The following is a 24702-nucleotide window of genomic DNA, read 5'->3' as shown; positions in this document are numbered from 1 at the left end:
CTAATAAAATATGTTTATAACACTTACCTCGTATGTTAGCTTAGCAAACAAGCCAAATTAAATCTAAATACATAAAAAAATTGGGCATATTAATGTCGGTCTTACAAACAGCCACGTTAAAATGCCATCACAATTAATACCATTGTACATCGTTATATATAAAGTTTAATAAAAATTTCTCTCAATGACCTGGTAAACATAATGATTTCAAAATTACGTATATATATATATATATATATATATATATATATATATATATATATATATATATATATATGTATATATATGTATATATATATATATATCTATATATATATATATATATATATATATATATATATATATATATATATATATATATATATATGTTAGATCACTAATCACTTATTTGACTTTTTAAAAAAGAACTTTATTTGTTACAAATTAAATATTAAATAATAGTACAAAATTAAATTAATTTAAAATGACTAAAAACTGGACTGGTCGAAGTTGCAGCTAAAAGTGGTTCCGGCATCTGAGAATGGTAATTTATATGTTTGGTATGAAGTGCTGAATTGCTGTTTCCATGAATATTGGCCAACGGTTCGTACAAAGTTCTAATGCGTGCTCAGCGGTTTCTATGGGAATGGGATGATGAAATCTGAAGTCGGCGAACTTAAGCTAGTTCAAGGTTAATATTTTCTCATATAACAGCTCCCCTTATTAGTGAAAAGTCAATGCCATTGCTTTGACTTTTACAGAGTAATTGGTGTTTCTGCTTCGCTTTCTTGTTGGACATTGGGTCTTCTTCTGAAGGAGGCTAAGCCCTGAAGTTTCTGTCTAATGGAATTTCTGCGTGGTAATGAAGTTGGACGCTGATCCTGGGACAAGGAGATTGCAATTTTTGGGAATATTTTGGTTCGGTATTTGCAGAAAAGGTATAAGATAACTAGGATAATAATCAGGGATAAGGTTGATATAGTGAATAAGGGTAGATGTTCCTCAATGAATGATTGGCTCATAATATGGTCCAGTTCTTCTGAATATTGGTCCAATTTGTGTTGTGCAATATTTAAGTCATCTACGTTGATCTTACTGAGTTTAAGTGGTTTCAATTTTGATAGGTGACTCTTTGTCTCAAAATGGTCACAGCATCTGTAGGGTACGTTAACTGGGTGACTTCTATACGTGATATTTGTATATTTCTCAATTTGGTCTCTAGCATGAATTCTGGTACTGCCGATGAATGCAATACATTCGGGAATTAATCTTAAGATTGAATTTGTTTTGATTATTTGTGTAGTGACGTCTTTTCTTGCACATTTGATTGTTACTGGTAATGGATCGGAAATGGTTAGTAACCATAAATTTCGGTCAATTTCTTGTACATTGTAACCTTATGCCAAGAGCATGGACATCTGGCAAGTTTTTGGTAAGTTGCTAAGAGGTTTCAAAAGCTGGGCTTCACATATAGCATCTGTGTCTATGGGATACGGAAGAATGTCTGTACACATTCTTTGGTTTTGACTGATTTGTTTGCATTTTTCGGTGTCCATGGGTAAGACATATGAAATTGAATCATCATCTCGCGCTATGTATTTATGAACAGTTGAAAGTATATGATGAAAACCAGTTTGATTATCTAATATTGGTATTGAATATAATTGATACAAGGTGAATATTTCGGGATCAACTAACGGAATTTCGAGAACGAAAACAATTTTTGAATCAAGCTGATAAGCTTGCAGTTTTATTATGTCAATATACTGAGCTATATTTGACATATAAGTGGGTAGAGGCAATACGTTATTTTGTAATGACTGTGAGATTTCTTTTAATGCGTCCATTAAGTCTATGGGCGAAATAATAGAACTATGTAGAATTTGCAGGCGAGAGAATGTTATAGAATTTAGTATATCATTTAAATAATTTTCTAAAAATACGTAGCTTTCCATTAAGGACTCACATAAATCTAGTATTTGTAATTGTGCTTGGTAAAAGGATATGTCATTATTAATGTCCAGAAGTGTAGTCTCGATAGTTTTTAAGTCTTTGTTAAAAGTTTCTTCGTCTATTTGCAATTTTTGAATTGTAGTGTTGAAAGTTCTTATAACTGAAGTGGTAACAGATATTTGATTTTTTAGGAGATTTTCAATTTGAGTTTCATCGGAATTTATCTTATTTATACATTTATTAAAGTATTCGCCATCAGAGGCGTCTAAATTTCCAGTAATAGATTTCCAGATTGTTCCAATACCATTTACTAAACCGCGTTTTAGGCGTTTATTATAAGGTACTGTGTCAGAGGTTATTTCTTTATATTTTAAATTAACGGAGTTTGAGATTTGTTTTAGCAGACTAACATGTGTCTGTACTTCGGCTTGAAAGGCAAGTTTTCTCGGTGTATCCACGTTAATAAATTTTTCTAACAGGTTTTCCAAAATTCTGTCATTATTGGATATTGTAGTTTTGATAGGTAATAATTCTTTGTAAACAAGTAAAGTCCATTTGTCATTAGATATTCGTATAGTTCCTTTTTCACGAAAAAATATTCCAATTGTGTTATTAATTGGAGTGAGGAGAATTTGGGATTGGACGATAGGAAGGAGTCCATAGAATCTGTAAAGGAAAATTATTCAAAATAAGGTTTGAGTCTGTCAAAATTTACTTTAGAGGTTTGGTTAGTTTTGGGGTTAAGGATAATTGCGGAATTTGTAAAAACTTCTTGAATTTCGAAAGGTCCATTAAAAAGATTATCCGATTTTGATTTAATTTGTGATTCTTTTACGTAAACTTTGTCACCAATTTTAAAATCAGGTCTTCGTTCTGAAATATTCTCGTCAAATCTTACTTTCGCCTTTTCTTTCTGTCTTTCTGTTTTTGCTCTGGCTACTTTGTAAAAATATTCCATGCGGTTATTCAGGTCTCGAATATATTTACTCATTAGTGTTTTTTGATTGTATAGAGTTTCTGGTGGTCGGCCTGCAGTGTGCCCAAATATAAGTTCATATGGTGTGAAACCGTGGGTCTTATTCTTTGTGTTGTTATAGCATATTATTGCATAAGGAAGTATAGTAAAGGGATGATCGTTTGGGTTCTCGGCTTGATTTGCTCTAATCATTTCTGAGAGTGTGGCATGAAACCTTTCTATAGATCCATTAGATTGTGGATGGTTAACGCTAGAAAATGTTAGTTTAATGTCGTATAATTCGCATAGATCTTTGATTATAGCATTCTCGAATTCTCGACCGCAGTCACAATGAATTCTTAGTGGTGTTCCATAGTGTTGAAAAAAGAGTAGGAGTGTCTTGACTACTGTTACTGCCTTTTTGTCTTCCAAAGGATAGGCTTGCGTGAATTTTGTCAATTCGTCACGAATAGTTAAAGCGTAGTTCCTAGTAGGTATTCGAATATATCCATATTTATTCTTTCGAATGGTGTTTTTGGAGTTTCTGTTATGACTAGTGGTCCACTTAAGTTTTTCCTGCAAATCTTAACTTTTTGGCAAATTTCACATGCTTTTACAAGTTTCTCTACATCTTTTGTTAAATTCTTCCAATTGTATTTCTGCTTTATTCTTCTAACAGTTTCGTTTATTCCTCGATGTAAGTTGTTTTTACCGCAATGGTAATGATCTAAAATTTGAGGGATTTCGTCTTCGCTGGCTGTTTTAATTATATTTTGACAGATTCTTAATTTTAATTCTTTGTCAGCAAAAATATAAGAAAATATCTCTAGGATAGGTAGTTCGAGATTATTTTCGACGCAATATATTTTTGATTCATCGAATTGATCTTTATTTGCAAAAAGTACAAGAAACAAGTGTGATATTACTCGTTCGGGATCAAACGGTAATGGTATAATAAAATATTTTCGATCTTTTACAGTTTTGCTGTGTACAATATTAATTCTTCGGTTACTATATTCCATGTTTTCTTCGAATATGTCATTCATTATTTTCTCGTGAAGTTCTTCAAGTTTATTTTGCCAAAAAAATGTAACAATATTTTTGTTGGATTTGTCTAATAAGTCCGTATTCGATGTTTCAATTTTAGAATAATCGATTATTGACTTTGTTCTATACAGTTCGATAAACTTGTCAAGTTCTTCGGACATTTTTTCTATATTTTCTTCATCGTCGTCTTCGTTTTCTTGAGTTTCCGTATCATCTTCATTCGATGCATGTAATGAGATTTTTGATTGAAAGTTTGCACAATCCTTGAAATGGTTAATCTTTATCCTTGAGAGGGCATCTGCATTTCTGTTTATTTTTCCTGCGCGATGTTCTATTTTATAATTGTATTCTTCGAGTTTTAGGCGCCAACGCGCTAATCGGCTTCCGGGATCTTTTATCGAGAAAAGCCATGTAAGGGGTCGATGATCGGTAATCAGGGTGAATTTTCGGCCAAAAAGATATGGTCTAAAATGTTTGACTGCCCATACGATAGCTAATAGTTCTCTCTCTATCGTCGAATATTTTGTTTCGGCACCGCATAATGTTCTGGAGGCATAAGCTATGGGTAAATCTTTTCCAATAGGGCCTTGTGATAGAACAGCTCCAATCGCGAATGCACTAGCGTCAGTTGTTAGTAAAAATGGTTCCTCAAAATTGGGATATATAAGTATTGGATCCGAAGTTAAAATATTTTTGAGTTCGTTAAAGGCTTCTTTGCAATCAGAATTAAAAATAAAAGGTACGTCTTTCTGAAGTAGTTTCGTAAGTGGTTTAGAAATTTTGGCAAAATTTGGAATAAATCTTCTATAGTAACCGGCTAAGCCTAAGAATGACTTTATTTCTTTGGTGTTCTTTGGTTCCGGGAAGTTTTTGATGCAAGATATTTTAGCTGGATTTGTTTTTACACCATTTTCTGTTACAAGGTGGCCCAAATATGCTACTTCTTTTCTTAAAAATTCGCACTTGTCTGGCTGTATTTTTAAATTTGCTTTTCGTAACCTTTTAAAAACTTCTGTTAGTCGTGACATGTGATCATGAATAGTGGGTGAGTAGATAATTATGTCATCCATATACACTAAGCATCTTTCGTTTTGTATTCCTAAGAGGATGTTGTCCATTACTCTTTGGAAAGTAGATGGAGCATTCATTAGTCCGAATGGCATGCGGACAAATTCGTAATGTCCATTTTCGACGGAAAAGGCCGTTTTCTGGATGTCTTGTGGCTCGATTTCAATCTGGTGAAATCCAGACGCTAAATCTAGTGTTGTGAAGTATTGGCATCTTCCTAGTTGGTCCAATAGTTCTGATATTTGTGGTAGAGGATAACGGTCTTGTACTGTGAGTTCGTTGAGTTTTCGATAATCAATAACAACTCGCCATTTTTGTTTTCCTGACGCATCTAATTTCTTCGGTACGACCCAGACTGGACTCGACCAGGGCGAGACACTTTTCTGGATTATTTCTTCTTCTAACATTTTATTAATTTGCGTCTTTACCTCTTCCTTATGTATTTGAGGAAATCTATAGGATTTAGTGAAGATAGGTTTAGCGTTGTTTGTTTCGATTTTGTGCTTGATTTCGTTTGTGAAGGTCAGTTTGTCGCCTTCGACATAAAATATATCTGCGTATTCAGTACATATATCTAGAATTAGTTCTTGTTCTTCGCAATTTAGATGATCAATTCTTAGTTGTTCTTTAATTATTCGTGTTCTATCTACTACGGGTTCTTCAAAATCATTTCCGTTGTAGGATAGGATTGTCTCCGAATTTTTGAAAGGTTCGATTGAAATGTCTGAAAATTCGATTGTCTTCGGCATAGCATTAGCATTTAGTACGGAAGTTAAGAATTCTCCATTTTCATCTACATGGACTAATGCATGAGGTAATCTAACTTTTTCTATTTCTTGAGCTGATAATATGGCATCTGTATTTGATAAGTTGCATTTTAGTCTGCATATTTGTTCAGTCCGGCTGTCAATGGTAATTCTGTTTTTTCCTTTTATTCGTTTTCTCTCTGGTCTTTCAAGATTTTTGTCTTGATCTCGGTTTTTTACGATAGTATATTTTTCATTTATAGGGTTTTGATATTTTAAATTTGATTCCTGTTTAGAATCTGATTTAATTTTTATTTTAGGTTCGTTTTGTCTTATTTCTGTAGGGTGTGTCGGTGTTTTGTCTTTAGGAGGTGTGTTTGTCTCGTGTCCTACTTTGTGAAGGGTGACAGTTTTAAAATTTGTATGCAACTGTCGGGATTTGAGATCTATTACGCATTCATAATGATCTAGAAAGTCTAGGCCTATTATGCCATCGAAATCAATGTCTAAATTGAAAATAAAGACTTTGTGAGGATTATTGTCAGTGAAGGGAATCAGGACAGATTCTGTTATTAACAATTTTTGATCGGTTATACCTTGAATAGTAACGTTTTCAGGAAATCTATTATGATAATTGCGTGCTGTGTTTTCTTTGAAAACAGTGATTCCAGCACCTGTGTCGATTAAAAGTTTAAAAGTGTTGGTAGCATCTTTAATGTAATATAAATTTTTGGAACTCATTGTATGAAATGGGGTTACATTAATGTCTGTTCGGGAAAATTGAGATTCGGGTGAAAGTTGTCTAAGTTGAGTGCTTGGATTTGTTCTTGGATATTCGTAATATCCGTTGAGGGGTTCGTATGATTGGGAGGATGATTTCGATTCTGAAGTGAAAGAAAATCCTGATAATTTTGTGTGTTATTGGTTTCGTAAATGTTATCAGTTTGTGGATTATTTTCTGTATAATAATCTGTTTCATAGTTTTCATAATTATCGGTATTATAATAATTATCTGTATAGTATTCGTCTGTATAATAGTTAGTCGTCGTTTCATCAGGGTATTCGTTTAAAACATGTGCTCTTTGGAAGTTTGGGTTTCTTTGAATACCAGATGGACGATTTTGATTTTGATTTTGAGATGAAAAGGAAGGTCTCTGTTGATTATTGATTCTGTGGAATATTGATTCCTATTAGGGTTCTGATTGTTTTGATAGTTGTTAGGTCCATTATTATATTGGTTTTGGTAACCGTGTGGCCTAGAAAAAGTTTGGTTTGGCTGTACGAAACGTGAAGAGCGGCATTCACTATTTAGATGACCAATGCGGCCACAATTTGTACATTTTGTAAATTGAGATGAGGGTCTTCTCATTGGTTGAGAGGGTTTAGGAATAGTTGATCTAGAATTAGATTTTTGTTCTTCAAAATATGACAATTGAAGTTCGCGTCTAATACGATTGCTTGCTTCAATGAGATCTTTTGGATTACTAGCCCTAATAATTTGTCCTAGACGAGGTTCTAAACCGGTTAAAAGTGTGTTTAGGGCCATGGTATCGATTAAGTCACATTGGGCAGTTTTTTGATCTGGGGATAAATTTGATACTTGGATCGAGGCGTGCATTTTTGCATTCAGAACTTGTAAACGGTTAAAGAAAGTTAGAGGAGATTCGTTAGATAGTTGTTTTAGTCTTTGTAAGTCTTGTATTAAAGAGGTCAGGTCTCTACTGTCTCCGAAATGTAGATTTAGTAATTGTTTTATTTCTGTATAAGAAATTGGTTTTCTAGAATTAATAAGCTGTGCAGCTTTACCTTTGAGTTTATTTTTTACGTGAATCGTTAATAGAACGCGCTGATCGCCTGTGGCCATTTTAAAAGCACAGTCGCACGCATCTAAAAATGTAGAAAGAGAAATCGGATCGCCTTCAAATTCTGGGATAATAGAAAATATTTCCGAAAGCTTGTATGGTTCGATTTCTTGTTGAGTCTGGGAACGTGTCTCAGGCATTTTTCGAGATATTTTTAAACGAAAATGAAAAATAGAAGTATGGAGAAATATAAAATGTATCAGTATATAAGGGAGAAAAAAAAATGTGGTGGTATATAAAGGGCAAAAATGTATCAATATAAAAATATCAAATAATATATCAACAAAAATGTATCAAATATACCAAATAAAAATATATCGAGAGAAAATATACCAAAATATAGCAAGTAAAAAAAATATGTCAATAAAATATCAGTATAAAATAGTATGTAAAGGAATATCAATAATTTCAAATATTAGATAATCAACTTGTATTTTCTTTTATGTATCTTGATTAATTGACTTGCAGTATAGTCAATTTCGTAAATTATAATAACAAAATTATTAACGAGATGATTCAAAATCCACTTACATAAAGAAGAACATCGGGACGCCTTGTTCTCTCTGCTCAGCTACCAGGGGCTTCACTAGGTGTTCCTTCCGTAGATTACAGGAGTGAGGTTGTTCGGAGATGCTTTCTTCTTTAAGGGTTGTCTTGTTCTCTCTGCTCGACTACCAGGGGCTTCACTAGGTGTTCCTTCCGTAGGTCACAGGAGTGAGGACTTCCGTAGATTCTTTGTTCCGTTAAGGGATGGGAATCCGCCGCTGCCAGTGAGTATACACGTGTTCTAGCAACGTTAACCGGATCCTACTGACTTTGCGCCAATTGTTAGATCACTAATCACTTATTTGACTTTTTAAAAAAGAACTTTATTTGTTACAAATTAAATATTAAATAATAGTACAAAATTAAATTAATTTAAAATGACTAAAAACTGGACTGGTCGAAGTTGCAGCTAAAAGTGGTTCCGGCATCTGAGAATGGTAATTTATATGTTTGGTATGAAGTGCTGAATTGCTGTTCCCATGAATATTGGCCAACGGTTCGTACAAAGTTCTAATGCGTGCTCAGCGGTTTCTATGGGAATGGGATGATGAAATCTGAAGTCGGCGAACTTAAGCTAGTTCAAGGTTAATATTTTCTCATATAACATATATATATATATATATATAAATATATATATCTATATCTATATATATATATATATATATATATATATATATATATATATATATATATATAGATATATATATATATATATATAGATATATATATATATATATATATATATATATATACATAAAATGTCCGAACTTCTGAATTCCACAGAATACAAACATGTCCCAAATGATCCAACCACATATCTAGAAAAAACGACCAAATCCATTATAAATAAGACTACTCTATCTCCAGACCTCAAAAAATCTCTTATACCCAGAGAAAAATCATCCCGAATTCCAAAGATATACGGCCTTCCAAAAATCCATAAGCCCAATGTTCCCCTAAGACCCATCGTCAGTGCATACAACTGCCCCACTCAGAAATTGGCAAAACATCTCGCTTCATCCTTACAACCATTAGCCGAAAACGCCTCGTCCTTTGTCAAAAACTCTTTTCATTTCATTGATCTTCTGAAAAACTTTTCTATTTCGCCCTCAGACATACTAGTCAGTTTTGACGTTGTCTCTTTATTCACCAACATTCCCATCGATGAAACCATTTCCATCTTGGACTCTAAACATCAAATTCCCCAAGACACATTATCTCTTATAAAACACTGCATGTCTAATACATATTTCACGTTCCAAAATCGTTTCTATCGTCAAATCAAAGGTGCCCCAATGGGATCGCCCCTCTCTCCTGTAATAGCAGATATATACATGGAACATTTCGAAACAGTAGCCTTGTCCTCGTCAAATCTCAAACCCACCTGCTGGTTACGGTACGTTGATGACACCTTTGTCATTTGGCCCCATGGTAAAGACACATTAGATCTCTTCCTCTCCCATCTGAATGGAATACATCCCAGCATTCAATTCACGATGGAAGTTGAGTCTGAAGCATCTTTGCCATTCCTTGATGTTCTTATTCAGAAAAATCCACCTCACAGTTTTTCCTATTCCGTGTACCGGAAACCCACTCATACAAACCGCTATCTCAATGCCCAGTCACATCATCACCCCGCCCAACTTAATTCAGTCATCAACACTCTTATTTCCCGTTCCATAAGACTTAGCGACAACAATCACAGGTCATCCGAAATCAATTCAATAAGACAAACACTCCTACAAAACGGCTACCACAAAACCCAAATCAATAGAAGCATTCAAAAACTTCTAAACCCCATTCCATCCAAAAAAGAAACCTTGCCGCCGGATCAACCCAAAATCTTTCTACCTTTTATTAAAGGTGTCACTGACAAGATCAGTAGAACTCTTATCCCTCTTAATATCAAAACCATCTTCACCACTCACTCCAAATTGTCCAATCTCGTTAGATCCGTAAAAGACCAAATCCCCAATGAAGACCATGGTGTCTACGAGATAGCTTGTTCCAGTTGCCCACGTACATACGTAGGACAGACAAACCGACGAATCCATAACCGTATTTACGAACATTCTCTATCAGTCAAACATTCCGATACCACTTCAGCCCTAGCCCAACATCATATTCAGACAGGCCACAAAATAGATTTCGAAAAAGCAAAATCCATCGCTCCCATCCGCTCATTAAAAGCGAGAATCATTCGTGAAGCTATCGAAATCGAAAAACGGCCTCACAGCTTGAACACGCGCGATGACGCGAAACGATTGCCGGCAACATGGCGACCCCTTCTTCAGCGACCTCCCGCCCACACCGCTCAGGCCACGTCAGTTCAGACCACGTCAGCGCATACCGTTCCCGCGCATACAGCGAGTATAAAAGCAGCCACACAGGGTAAGACCGCAGACCGGTTGTCACTCGACACTGGGGAGTAGGCAGATTGAGACCTCAGTGCCGAGAGACAGTTCTTGCAATATAGAACACGATACTGGTACGTCTCGAGTGAGGGGAGTAGGCAGATTGAGACCCCGAACTCGAACCGAACCGTATCCCTCTTGATAATGGCTCCAAAATGGGTGCCGAAACGTCGAGTTTTAAAGTCTCAACGCGGTTCTTCCCGAGAACTCAGTAATTTTCATATATATATATATATATATATATATATATATATATATATATATATATATATATATATATATATATATATATATATATATACATATATATATATATACATATAAGAAATACTGGATATTATTGTATTATTGACTGTCGATATAAACAAACAACACAGTTTATTAGGGCTGACTGCAGCCCTAATAAACTGTGTTGTTTATGTATATATATGTATATATATGTATATATATATATATATATATATATATATATATATATATATATATATATATTCTTTCCCAATATTAACCAAACTAGGTTTCTCAGCAATCAAAAATCGAAAAAAAACGAAGGAAACTTTTATAAGAAATTTTTACTTAACTGTTACTGCACTAAACTGGAAATTGTTTGATTCTAAGGGCTCTAAGCCCCTAGAAGGTGGAAAAATACCAGCACTACTATCCCATTCGGAAGCTTGGTCGGTAAGTCGGTACTTACCTACTTACTTAATCTCAATTCACAATTCCCACACAACAACGCAATCCTTAGTCGCAAAAATTCCTCCACGGGCTAAAAGGGTTCCACTTAAAATCCAATCTTTGATCAACCGCTAATTACTTATATTCCTAATTGGACCTAATAAAAACTATGATTTTTGTTGTGTAAATAAATAATTGAAAGTGTATTCTTTGCCACTCTGTCCTCTCATGGTGATTTTCTATTTTTTAATTTCCTTAGTGCTTCCTTTACCTCTTCCTCCTCAATATATATTTCTTCGTTTGTCGTTACTTCTGGTGATGGTGGTTCATTATCGTCACCTTTAGCAAATAGGGATTGAAAGTAGTCTACCCATGTTTCCTTCTGGATGTAATTCGTTTTTATTAGTTCATTCATTTTTTCTTTGTCCTCTAATCATTCTCCATATTTATTTTTGTGTTCCGTAGAAGTCGTGTTCCATGTTTTGAGAGGCTCTGCCAGCGTTCCCATTTCTCTTACTAATGTATTCGTTTCGTTTCTGATTCATAAATAGTGGCTGTATGCCTGTTGTGTTTGTTGAGTTCTGTATTGAAGAAAGGCTTTCTTCTTTTCGCCACATTTTGTCTTCACTTTCTCTCTAAACCGTACGGTTTTCTTTTTTCATCCAAATGATCCTGTTTCTGCGTACATTATGTTATTTTTGAGCTTTTTCCTCTATGTTATCCTTTTCTAATATTTAATTCCCAGCAATCTTCTCTCTTGGGTGAGAAGTATTTCATGATGATTCTTATTTTACATCATACTAGGCTATGGTCGCTACCTACATCTGCTAAGTTGACGCATCTTACGTCGATTGTGAACGTGTATAATGTATATGAACTGGGTTATTACACTTAGCATGGATGTACTTGAAATGCCAGAAACAACCAAGTATATTTTTTAAGGTCCTATTACGTTTCCTGAACTAGTCGATTAAAATTAAGATCAAAAGTGTTTTTATGAATTATAAATACCTACTTCGTCAGATAAGATTATAAAAAGACGCTGCATTGATGCTCGAAATATGTGGTTAACCTTGACATATCTTTCTGGAGCAGATCAATAAGTTAGAAAATATGTTAAGATAAAAAAATATTTAGGTATGTATTTATATGCAATCGTTATTTCTGTGTACGTCTTATGAAAATACTTTCATATATTTAGTAATATAGATATTTAGATATTTAGTAATAGATTAGTTTGTTTTTGTTTCCCCAACCATGGAGTAATTCATGGTACATTACCTCATGAAATTACTAACTTTATATTTCGTAATCGTCTAACATCATCATTATTTAAGTGCATTATCATAGTCGAAATAACCATCGTTATTAATTTCAATTATATAGTACCAATCACAAGATGATTGTCACAATGCGTTAGTAGAAATTATTTAAAATCTTTAGAACTATTTGGACATCTATCAGACTATCTATTTGGACAAAATTGCAAAATTGGGTAGAGGATTTCAAATTTTCTTTTCTTTTTCTTTTTTTTTTTCTTAGACTGTTCCTTTCTTTCACCAATTTGCTTTGTTGCATGAGTACTTTTGATTCTCTTGCATCTTTAAGATAAGACGGCCTTTTTGTCACAATCTCATTATGAATGGCGCATAAAATATTAATTTGGCTCTTACTGCTGCCATAGATGAAAGCTTGAGATAGTTTTATGCGTAAATGGCGTATAAAAGAAAGGGAACTAGTTTAATTATCGAATGTAAGTATGTTAAAACTCCCTAAGTTAGCCTCAGAAATTTGTGTTCGTTCACATTTTGATTACGTATTTCTTCAGATTCCAAATTTAAAGTATCAAGCCCCAAATTTCTGCTTTGACCCACTGAGACTCACCGTTTTTTAAACTTATGTCGTTATAGTCGTTATTTTCTGTTATGAATGTTCCGAAGTATGTGTCCTTCTTTACTCTACCTACTTTTTTTTAACAAAATCTGAAAAAAATCGAAAATTTTTCTTTTTGCTCCAATATTTGCACCTACAACTCAAGAGATATTGCTCGTACAAAAAAAGCTTATACAAGGTAAAAGTTTCATTTAATTTTACATTATGCTTGAGTAGCTAGAAATTGAAAATCTAATATACTCGTTTTCATCGTTCTTGGCGTGTGCCTGAAATAAGCTACTACGGAATTTTTAATATTCGTCTCTCTCTGATACACAGATGCGTAATTCAATTGTGCGAGTCACGTTCGTCATGGTAAAGTGCGATGAGAAGGGAATGAAGAGACCACTCACGTCTCCCAGTATTGTAGCAATAACACCGATGCGTTTGGTGTCGGTGGTGTCGGTGATAAGTTCGGCCTCTTTACGAATACAGATAGCTGGCAGTGACGTGTTTTTTTTTAACATGTTGCCCTGATCTGTACAGGTTTGAAGTAGCCGATGAAATAGTTTTTATACGTAAACAGTTTTGAATTAATTAATAGTTTGAGCTCTTACTGTGTGAAATTTCATTACATAAAATAATACTCTCGACACCTTAAAAATTCCAGTTTATTATAAATTAACTCTCTCTCTTCCGATACCCATTGCAATAATGACTTGTGGCATTGTTCTTAAATGAGCTGGCTAATAGGTTTATAATTGTAGCAATTACCATTGATATTTTATGTTGTTTTAGTCGATTTTAGTCAGTCATTGTTGGAATTTGTTCCGAACAGTTTTGCTTATTATTTTTTGTTGTGAATAACTAATTGTTCTATTTAATAAAAAAAAATGCCGGGAAAAACGATAACAGGAGAAATGCGACAATGTGTAGTTCATTTATTGGAGTATTTTAAAAAAGAAAAAGAAAACAACGGACCTTCGCTTTCGTTATCATCGGTACATGAACGAGTAGCGGACGCTTTGAAAATCAGTCTTCGCACAGTGACAAGAATAAAGAGTGAATACAGGACAGGGGCAGCTCTTACTACACCAGGAGAGTCACGTAATGTACAAAAAAAAAGACTAATGATGTCAGCGATACTATAAAAGGAGAGATTAGAAATGTACTGTATGGCATGAAAGCAAAAGGAGAGCACGTTACAATTAAAGTTCTCTTTAACGGTTCTGATACAAGTTTGTGGCGTCTTATGAAAAATTGTGGGTTTTCATACAAACTAGAAAATAGTAGACGAGTGCTATGTGAGAAACCATGTATTGTCTCCAAACGACTGTATTTTTTGAGGCATTATATGAGAAATTTTTTAAGTCCAAGCCCACTTCAGTTCGTTTTTTTAGATGAAACATGGATATTTCTAAAAGGGGCATATAAACGTACTTGGCAAGATGACTGTGTGAAAAGCATCAGAAAAGGACACGAAAATACAGGTAAATGCTTTGTTGTTTTACATGCCGGAAGTAGGCAAGGATTTGTCAAAGATGCTGGATTACTGTTTTCTACGAAATCGAAGAGTGCAGACTATCATGATTCTATGGATAAAGAGTCTTTTAAAAAGTGGGTCTCCGAAAAGCTGATACCAATGTTGGAGGAACCATCTCTAATTATTATGGATAATGCCTCATACCATAGCTCTTTAATAGAAAAGTTACCGAATGCCAGTTGGAAAAAATCGGACTTACAAGAATGGTTACGAGCGAAAAAAATAATTTTTGACGACGATTCGGGCAAGACAGAGCTATTGAGTCTTTGTCGCCAGAATAAACCACAAAATATCAGGTACGTTATAGACGAGCTACTCCAAGAACATGGGCATCAGGTTTTGAGATTGCCTCTATATCACTGTCAATATAATCCGATTGAGTTGGTCTGGGGCATTTCTAAACAATACTATGATCGTCATATTGGAGAACATGGACGTGGAGATGAAACAGTGAAAAAAGTTTGGGGCGATGCATTAGCTGAGGCAACACCTGCAGTGTGGGCGAGTTGTGTTAACCATACTGAAAAATTAATTCAGGACGACTGGGCAAAAATGGTCACATATGATGAAAATAAAAGTAGGATTATCATCGATTTGGCGGAAGATTCCAATGATGAAGACAGTTCCAGTGAAGACGCTGACTGATTAGCTAATTAATCAAGGTCAGTACGTTGGAACAGTTCAGAATTCGCTACAGTGCTTAAAACTTAAAAAATCTGTATCATTTTTTAATTAAAGTGGGTTAAATAATTAACACTTTTTTGGGTAGATTTCTAAATCCTTTTAAAATGTACTTTTCGTTATATCCTGTCCTATTGTACTGCAAGCTATAAAAATACTTCTTCGCAATTTATACGTATATTCCGTTATTAGAAATTTAATGAAAAATAATTTATAATTTTCTTTTATAACTATTATTTCGTTTGACATGCTACATTTTGCTCCGCCACTGGAGGAGGTAAACGAATCGAGCTTAGACAAGGAAAGACAGATGAAACAACTTATTGCAAGTGTTTTTACACGCACACGCCAAGAACGATGAAAACGATATTATTTATTGTTTAAAAAATGACAATAATTGGGAAAAAGTGCAAAATTCCTTTAAATATGTTCGGCTCCTGAGACATAACTTACAACCTTAACAGAAAAACATTATAATACAACTGAAGCGTGTACTAAATTTCGTTAGGATCGGTTTATTAGTTTTAGCATATTATTATTTCAATCCAGGGTCTTCAAAAAAAATTAAAAATTTTCAAAATTATGCTGGGTCCAAAATAAGCACTTTAAATAGTCGAAATTCAGACGCACTTTGAAAAATTGAAATCTGTCAACTAGACGAACCTAGGGATTTTTTAAAATAATATATACACAATTTTTTCAAATTATGAGTAATTTTCAAATAAAAATACATTTTCAAATTTAATAAATTAATAATTATTATAATACTGTTAAAATAAATTAACGTTAATAGTAAATAAATTTAAATATTCATTATTAATAAACCATTCAGCAAGTATCAAACTATTTATATAATTGCAATATTTTTTTATTTTTCCAGGTTTCACAATTCGACAGCAGAGAGGAGTTAATCCAAATTCTGCTAGCGTCAGCCTTCATTCCATTCTTTTCTGGATTAATTCCTCCAAAGTTCAAGGGCGTACGTTATATGGACGGAGGTTACAGCGACAATTTACCTACTTTAGACGAAAATACCATTACAGTTAGTCCATTCTGCGGCGAAAGTGACATTTGCCCAAGAGATGATAGCTCACAACTATTCCATGTAAGTATAAAAAATCATTATATAGAATTGTTTAAAATTCGTAAAAATTGGTCAATGCATCTATTTAAATGTAAAAAAAGCCATCCACTGACGTTATGGCCCTTGCAGAACCCGAGTCTCTACGAGTCTTACGTCCAGCTCTTTATCAGTTCCTACGTAATCTAGCCAGCTAATTCGAGGTCTATCTCGTAGACGTCTTTCTTTTGACTTTTGCTGATATTCTATTTTTGCACATTTTTGTCTTCGAGCATGAGTTTCAGATGTCACAACCATCTTATTCCAACTCTCTTCACATTTTCCACATCCTTGGCACTCTATAGAGCTAGTTTAATTCGGCATTAGTACGTCTTCGCCAGCTACTTCAGTAAAAAACACTATAATGGTCATATTATGAGTACTTGCAAATCAAGAGATTATTCAATGCATTAGATAAAACAGCTACCAACTGTACGAAACGGAAAGCTATTATCAGGGCTAGATCAGGATAATGCCATGTTTTGTAAGTCATTGCTGGTGTAACATCAACAATAAATACCTCCAGGACCTTACCTGAGCATGAACTTACTTATTCTCAGGGATTTTAGGGTTTTTACAAAAAAACACATAAATACATTAACCCTCTTAACATCTGCTAACTTGCAAATGGCTATTACATCCCTCATACTCCCATAGGCGTCACTGTAGGGATTATGGTTTATTACAGTATTTTATTTTTTGCAGATAAACATCGCCAACACAAGTATAGAACTCTCAAAGCACAATATGTATAGAATAGTGCGTATACTGTTTCCGCCAAAACCAGAGATTTTGTCGAATATGTGCAAACAAGGATTTGACGATGCACTTAGATTTTTACATAGGAACAATTTGATTAATTGCACCAGGTGCTTGGCTGTGCAATCTACATTTGTGGTCTCAGAAACTTTGGACGAGGAATTGGAATACGACCCACAGTGTAAAGAATGTAAACTGCATAGACAAGTAAGTATGATTCAATTATTATAGAGTAATAAAAAAACACAAATAGAATTCTTCACACAGTAATAAATTGTAACTCTGTATTTATCTTTCAGGAAGCACTTGTATCTAATGTACCTGAATCTGTCCTAAGCAAATTTCAAGAAGCCGTCGACAAAGCCAATAATGGTCTTCTAAATTGGTTGTTCAAACACAGGGGTATGAAATTGCTGTCTGTGCTTACGTTACCTTACACCTTACCTGCTGATGTGATGTACGCTACTTTTACAAAGTAAGTGATTTATTTGATTTAAATACGCCTTTGCGATGATGCAAGTAGACCCGCTGTGGTCTCTTGTTTAAAACAAGCCCTCATCCAAAACGGTTACCGCGAAAATCACATCAATAGGAGCATCCACAGACATCAATCTCCCACTCAATCTCAATCCAAAGACGCAGACCCTCATCATACGAAAGCTTTTCTTCCTTACATCAAAGATGTCACTGACAAAATCGACAAAAATCTTAAATCAAGAGGAACAAAAACAATATTTACCCCCCAACAAAAACTTTCATCTCTTGTCCAATCAATCAAAGACAACATTCCAAACGAACAACACGGAGTTTATGAAATTCCTTATACAGACTACCCCCGATCCTATATAGGTCAAACAAATCCTAGAATCCAAAATAGGATTTATGAACATTTTATTTCTGTTCGCATTTCCGATTCAATTTCAGCTCTAGGCCAACACCATCTACATACAGGTCACAAAATTGATTTTGAAAACTCCAGAATCATAGCCCCCATCCGTTTCTATAAACCAAGAATTATCCGAGAAGCCATACAAATTGAAAAAAGAAGTAACGGCAAATGGTTACCTTCTACATGGAGACTTCTGATAAAGAAAATATCGTCCGCCCCATCCGCGAATCAAAATCCTACTTGTGGAAATGTTTGCGCCAACTCCCGCGCCAATCCCCACGCTAACTCCAACGCCAACCTCCACCAAAATCACGTCACCATTGACGGTATATATATATATATATATATATATATATATATATATATATATATCTGGCAATCTCCATGATCATTTTGAAAATAGAATAATTTCTCGTGGAATGGACTTCGAGTACCGGTCTCATTCTCCTAATATGATACTACCCGATGCGTACAATTTTGACAACATGAAGGAGTTCGTATTTCATTAAAATATAATAATCTAAAGTCTGTAAGGCAATGGCACATACAAATTTTAAACATCAGTTATAACGTTCAGTTATAAAAAAAATAGTCGTTAAATACAATGTTGGTTTTGGGTACTGTTTATTTTAGACGAATACTTTAATATGGCTGGAATTATCATGAATTATATCTCCTTTTATCATTTTAGTGCGTTAAATAAAATTTACAACTAAATAACTCACAAATAACACGGTTCAAAACATATGATTGATAGTCTGTGCTTCAAAGTCTGTTAATCTACGTATGTATGTTGTTTGTTATGTACGTTACTAAACTTTTAAGTGCTAACATAAAAATAATTACTTTAAATTTTAAGGTGATAGTATAATATCGACCAGTGGACCCAAGAATATTTTTGAAATTATTCGTATTAGAATAATGCGTATATGTGTGATTTGAAAGAGGTTTTATGTTTGTTTCACCATCATCAATGGCGCTACAACTCTTCGTGAGTTTTTGCCGCGTTTACTATTGCCTTCCATGTTTATCGGTTTATGTTTGTTTGCCCAGTTATTAAGCTTATGGTATCTTAAAAAGTACGGGTATCATGAAGTTGTTAATTGGAGCTGCCTCACTTTACAAATTGTTCAGGTCCCTTAAGCTAGCGGGCATACATGAGCGGAATCCAGTTAAGCGTACGCCTTATTTTTTCACCAATTTTTCAAAAATTTATTACCATCCTAATAATTTTTCAATAACATTCAATTTTTAATGAATTTCAAATGAAATAACTCGATTTCAAATGAAATAACAGCGCGAGTCCGTGCGTAAAAAAATAATTGTTTAAAACTTTTGATCGCCCAAAATTGAGAATTTTCATTGGTGAATTCAGAATCAGCTCATACAAAAACCCCAAAAAAGCTTCTTCTAACCTTGGACAAAAAAGTTCACGGGAATCGAATAATTGTATCATAGACTAAAATTTAAAGTCTCAAAAAATCTGTTCAAGATGCCCCTGAGCTTCGATTTTAATAAAGAAAAATGAACAAAAATATTATTTCGATGTGGGTTTTTATGCTGAGTACAATATTTTTTGAGTAATTTTTAATAGTTAGAAACAGTGCGTCCACATTCATCTAGGCATGATTTTCAATGCAAAAACGTGCATTTGTTATACCGGAGGCAAAAGCACGATTTTACGCCTAAAATTAAGGCTCTGCACTTTACGCCCGGTGTGCGAAGGTGAAGAATGTGAAGATAGATATATTAAAAGGTTAAAGTTAGAGTACAATATATGAAAATTATCAAAAATACCCTTTTTAATTTTGTTTTGTCAGTTCAAAATTCAACATACCAGAGTTATTGGAGTTATATAGAGATATATTCAACCTAACAGAGTAAACAATTATTATTGTGGTAAATGATTAGCAAAAACTTTGAAGGATACAGTGTTACTTTTAAATGCCTTTTTTTATTTTGCTCCATTTAAGATGAAAAACCAAGGTTAGTTGAGGGGTCAAAAATTAGCAAAAATTTAACAGAACGCTGTGGTATTTCAAAAATATTTTTTTTTAAATTCTGATATTAATTGACTTGAATATTAATTTAGCGGAATCACTCCCATTAGGGGTAGCTTTGATGGCGAAAAATTGTTGGGTTGATAAAGTTAGTAAAAAATGGGTGAAAACTATTCCATAGACAAAAAGGTTTTTTTTTTAATTCTGCTAGATCGAACATTTTAAGTAAGGTTAAATTGGATTCCGCTTATGGGTCCCCGCTAGCTTAAGTGTCCTCATTTCTTCGAATTCAACCATTGTCATTAGTCTTATGATGTTGATAAAACGAACATTGAAAGTCATTCAATAAAGAAAATATACAAAAAGCTGATGAGTCGCAAAGTAACAATGATTTCTACATAGTTTTCTAAAACATTTTCCAAGTTGACAATTTGTACCTCCAAACAGAAGTTCAATAATATTTTTAAATGCTGACAGTGTAAACAAAATTTACAGTGTCAGCGTAAGTGATTAGCTTAGTGAGTTTATAGTTCATACGGATTCTGTAGATATTATATCTATAATACTAGTTTCAAACAGGTCCTAAAATCTTTCATAGATTTCCTGCTGAGGCAGGAAGTGTGAAGTAGTAGAGCTTAGAGGGCGTTTTTGTCTTATACCATTATTGGTAGGTTTTTATGTTTAGAGTTTTCATATTTCGTATTACTACGGCTACTTTGGTATGGACAAGAGCAAGCTGTATCCGTCAGACAACTTTTTTGTCCCAACTCCGACTTTTTTGGGTATAATTATGAGAAACAGATTTTTATTAAAGTATTTTTCTACTGTATCAAAGCCTTGTCTCAAATCGGTAAATAGACTCATGCATGTTTTCTAATATTTGTTCTTTCATGTGTATATCATCAATAATGTATCCAATGATCTCTTCCACGTAAAGTATGATTATATGATAGAAAAACACACCCTAAAAATTTTCAACTCAAATCATGACTATTTTCCTACAAAATCGAGGCCAAGTAAGTGACCTGTCAAATTGGTTTAAACAAAGCGCAAATTAATAAACAACTACGGGTTAAAATAACTGTATATATTAAAAATAAATCTTTTTATTAACGATTTCCGGAGTGAAAATCAAAACGTCAAGAACTAACATAAAATGTAACTTTTATTATAATCCATTTGGGATTAAACCATTTGTGGTTTAATCCCATATAAAAATACAATATTTAACTAAACATGCCACAAGAAAATACTTTCAGAACCTCTTTTTCTTTTTGTCTCGCATCTTTATATAAATTATTGTATTTATTTATTTATAATTTATTGTATTGACAATTGCATGTCCTTAATTCCCGTTGCTTTCTTCTGTACATTTTTGTTGTCCCTTTTTTGTTATTGTAATATTCCCTTTATCGTAAATTGAATATTGTTGGCGAAACTCAAACTTTTCACTTTAACTACTTCGTGTCAAAAAACACGAAGTAGTTAGTGAATTATCAAATGGAATGTAATAAGAAACACATCAAAAAATCATTTTCACTGAAAAAAAGTGACAAATATGAATTAGGTTAGGATAGGTAAAGAAATTTCATTATTACCAAGTATTTGCTTTAATGGTTTTGCATATATAATAATTATATAATTTCAAAACTAATTTCTCATTAAAATCTAATCGACAAGCGGGCGAAGTATTATGATATTCTTAGATACCCAATATTAGTTACCAAGCGACACATTAAATTGTTTGGAATATTTAATGGAATATCATTATGATGTATTTAAAATAGAATTTCTTGGATTGTACAATTCTAGATATTTACTAATTTTTTTTTAAATAATTTATATATCGTGTCTATTATTAATATTAATATTATTGTTTCATAAAGGAACGTGTATAGACAATATACAGGGTGTTTCTTTGGGAAAGAAACCTACGTTAACTGTAAAAGGGGACACGTGAGAGGCGACCTCAAAAACCCCATGCTTAATGGGTCTTACTTCATCAATATCAAAGATACTGGGTGTTTTATCTGTTTTGTCAACTTCTTATTTGTTTCATAACTTGTTAACAACACGGTATATTTTCTTAAGTTGTCCAATCGATTAATTGATTTATAATTATAAGAAATCCAGATCCGGATTAAGACATACTGGAAAAATATTCTGGCTCAAAAACAACACCCTGTACATTAGATTTTTTTAAAATGGATTCTGCACTTGAAAAAATGATGAAAAACTAAATTTAGTGGTATATTTTGAATTTTCGGCAAAATGTTTTTTCTGGTAAAATTTTAAATTTGAATTCTAAAATTGTGTGAGCTGTGGGAGCTCGAAGTATAAAAAATGATTTCTAAAAAATCTAAATACACATCGTCGGTTAGGGTGGTAGGTAAAATATATGGTCCTATAAATTTTTTATCAAATATGCTACACCATACATTAACAGAAAATACATATGCTGCGAGTGGCTTTGCCTTGTGGCAAATGGATTTTGCTGTATCCAAACGTATGAGTTCCTGAGATTTTATACACCATCTCTCGTGAATTTTGCGTTATCAGAGAATAGACATATGTTTTCAATCATCCGGTTTTGGGTGATCCATCCACTAAAATTATTTTTGAGTATTTCCAGGTATCAATCCTTGTACTTCCTGTATAGGTAAGGATCAAGATTATTCTTTTTAAATCTTCGCCAGACAATGGTATGCGGAACTTGCTGAGCATGATTAATTCTTCAAGTACTTACTCTTGGATTATTCTCAATTAAATTAATGTTATTATTTCTCATATTAACGTTTTGTCTTTCATTTCGTAGGTGTAGTCTTACGGTTGGAATTTGACAGTATCTTGTGGAATAACCATATACTTTTCCAAAAGTTCAATACCTTGGTATTCTTCGTTGAGGAAACCGCGTTTCATACTCTCTTTTAGAAGGTCTGCCCTTACCATCACAAAATCGTACATTATTAGTTCTTAATCAGACATAATGTATGAAAACACAAAGAAAGTATTCAATGCAATAAAAATGAAAGCATATTTAATATTTTTAACAGTAGTAGTTTTAAAACAAATGTTAATCACCGTATCTATTCAACAAAGAGATCCAGTCATTGCCACCTCACACTAAGTTAATAAAATTTAACAATTTTAAGGCATTTTCATTTTACTTGTAGCTTATTCAGACATAATATTTCAAAAATACCAAGTTTTTGGTAATGTTCATTTTAAATAATTACTTTCGTTTTGAATAGTTATTTTTCTGCAAATTTGGGCTGTTTTTTTTATTTTTAAGTTACTTGGCTGTGTATTTTCTCACCTTACCTTGTATACATCAGTATCTAAATATAAAAAGGAGACGACGGGCGAAAAGAAGAAAATATTGGTTATCTAATTTGGGCAGTGGGGCCGTACGATGATTAGCGACAAGACCTGTATCTAGCCGTGGACGAAAGAATCATAGACCTATATAGAGCATTGGAGGAAATAATCGTAGACCTATGTACAGCACTGGAGGAAAGAATCATGGACCTATGTAGAGTACTGGGTGAAAAATCTGTGTAGAGCACTAGACGAAAGAACGAAAGCTTAGATGTAGCAGTGTATAAAATATTGGGTTCCCCTGTCAAGCAGTGGACGTTCAATTAGTGAATAGAAGAAGGTAACATGAGACGAAAAACAGATCAGCTAAAGAAAAGAAGAAGACGAAAGAAAGAAAAAGAAGAAATGACTCGACTTGTCACTGAGCGTGACGTCACTCGAACACCTGAGCAGGTGAAAACATCAAAGGATGCCGCTTTTTCCCACGGTCGGTAAAATTTTCCCAGCCCCAAGCGACGCATCATCTACTACTAGTTATATGCTTTTTTCTACTTCGAGGTCTCGCAATTCACATAGTTTTAGAATTCAAATTCAAAATTATACCAGAAAAAACATTTTGCCAAAAGTTCAAACTATACCACTAAATTTAGTTTTTCATCCTCTTTTCAAATGAGGAATCTATTTAAAAAAATCTAATGTAGTTATAGGGTGTTGTTTTTTGGGACGGAATATTGTTTAATCCGGACTTGGATATCTTATAAATAATTTAGTCGGTAGGACACGTTAAAGAATATTCGGGTGCCAATTATAAAGAAAATATATAGAGTGGTTAAAAAGTTACCAACCAACTAATAGATAAAACGCCCAGTATCTTTGTTATTGATGAAGTAAGACCCATTAAGTATCGGGTTTTTGAGATCGCTAAGTGTCCCCTTTTCTCAGTTAACGTATATTACTTTCTAAAAGAAACCCCCTGTATAAAACCTACCAGTTCTGTTTCCTCTTTCTTTTTTTAGATTAGTAATCCTCTTTTAAAATGATGTTCTTATTTTGTACATTTGGTTCTTTTTCATGCTTTTGTTACAAAAATGTACTTTGAATCTTCCGTCTATCTCTTGTCAGATCTGTGTAATCCCAGTTCTTATATTCATGAGTGAAGAAATGATAGTTAAAACAATTTAATAATTATTATCAGAGTTAACAATTGTCAAATTAACAAATTAACAAATGTTTATTAATAGGTGCTGGTATTATTTTGTATGTCGAAATAGG

The 24702-nt window shown here is 33.5% G+C and overlaps 1 protein-coding gene across 4 annotated transcripts in view; it reads left to right on the top strand.

Annotated features, from left to right (window-relative positions):
• Positions 1-24702, top strand: part of LOC140439914 (1-acylglycerol-3-phosphate O-acyltransferase Pnpla3-like) — a 103565-nt gene that overhangs the window by 38270 nt on the left and 40593 nt on the right. For all 4 annotated transcript variants that reach the window (XR_011950753.1, XM_072530087.1, XM_072530085.1 and 1 more), the window contains exons 3-5: positions 16225-16449; positions 17170-17430; positions 17523-17698. Coding sequence is in view for 3 of the 4 variants with exons in the window: in XM_072530087.1 (XP_072386188.1) it covers positions 16225-16449; positions 17170-17430; positions 17523-17698 (662 nt within the window). In the remaining variant the exon portion in view is untranslated. The remainder of the gene's footprint in view (positions 1-16224; positions 16450-17169; positions 17431-17522; positions 17699-24702) is intronic.

The sequence above is a fragment of the Diabrotica undecimpunctata genome, chromosome 4, assembly GCF_040954645.1.
Source record: "Diabrotica undecimpunctata isolate CICGRU chromosome 4, icDiaUnde3, whole genome shotgun sequence".
NCBI lineage: Eukaryota > Metazoa > Arthropoda > Insecta > Coleoptera > Chrysomelidae > Diabrotica > Diabrotica undecimpunctata.
This window is presented reverse-complemented; position numbering and strand designations above follow the sequence as displayed.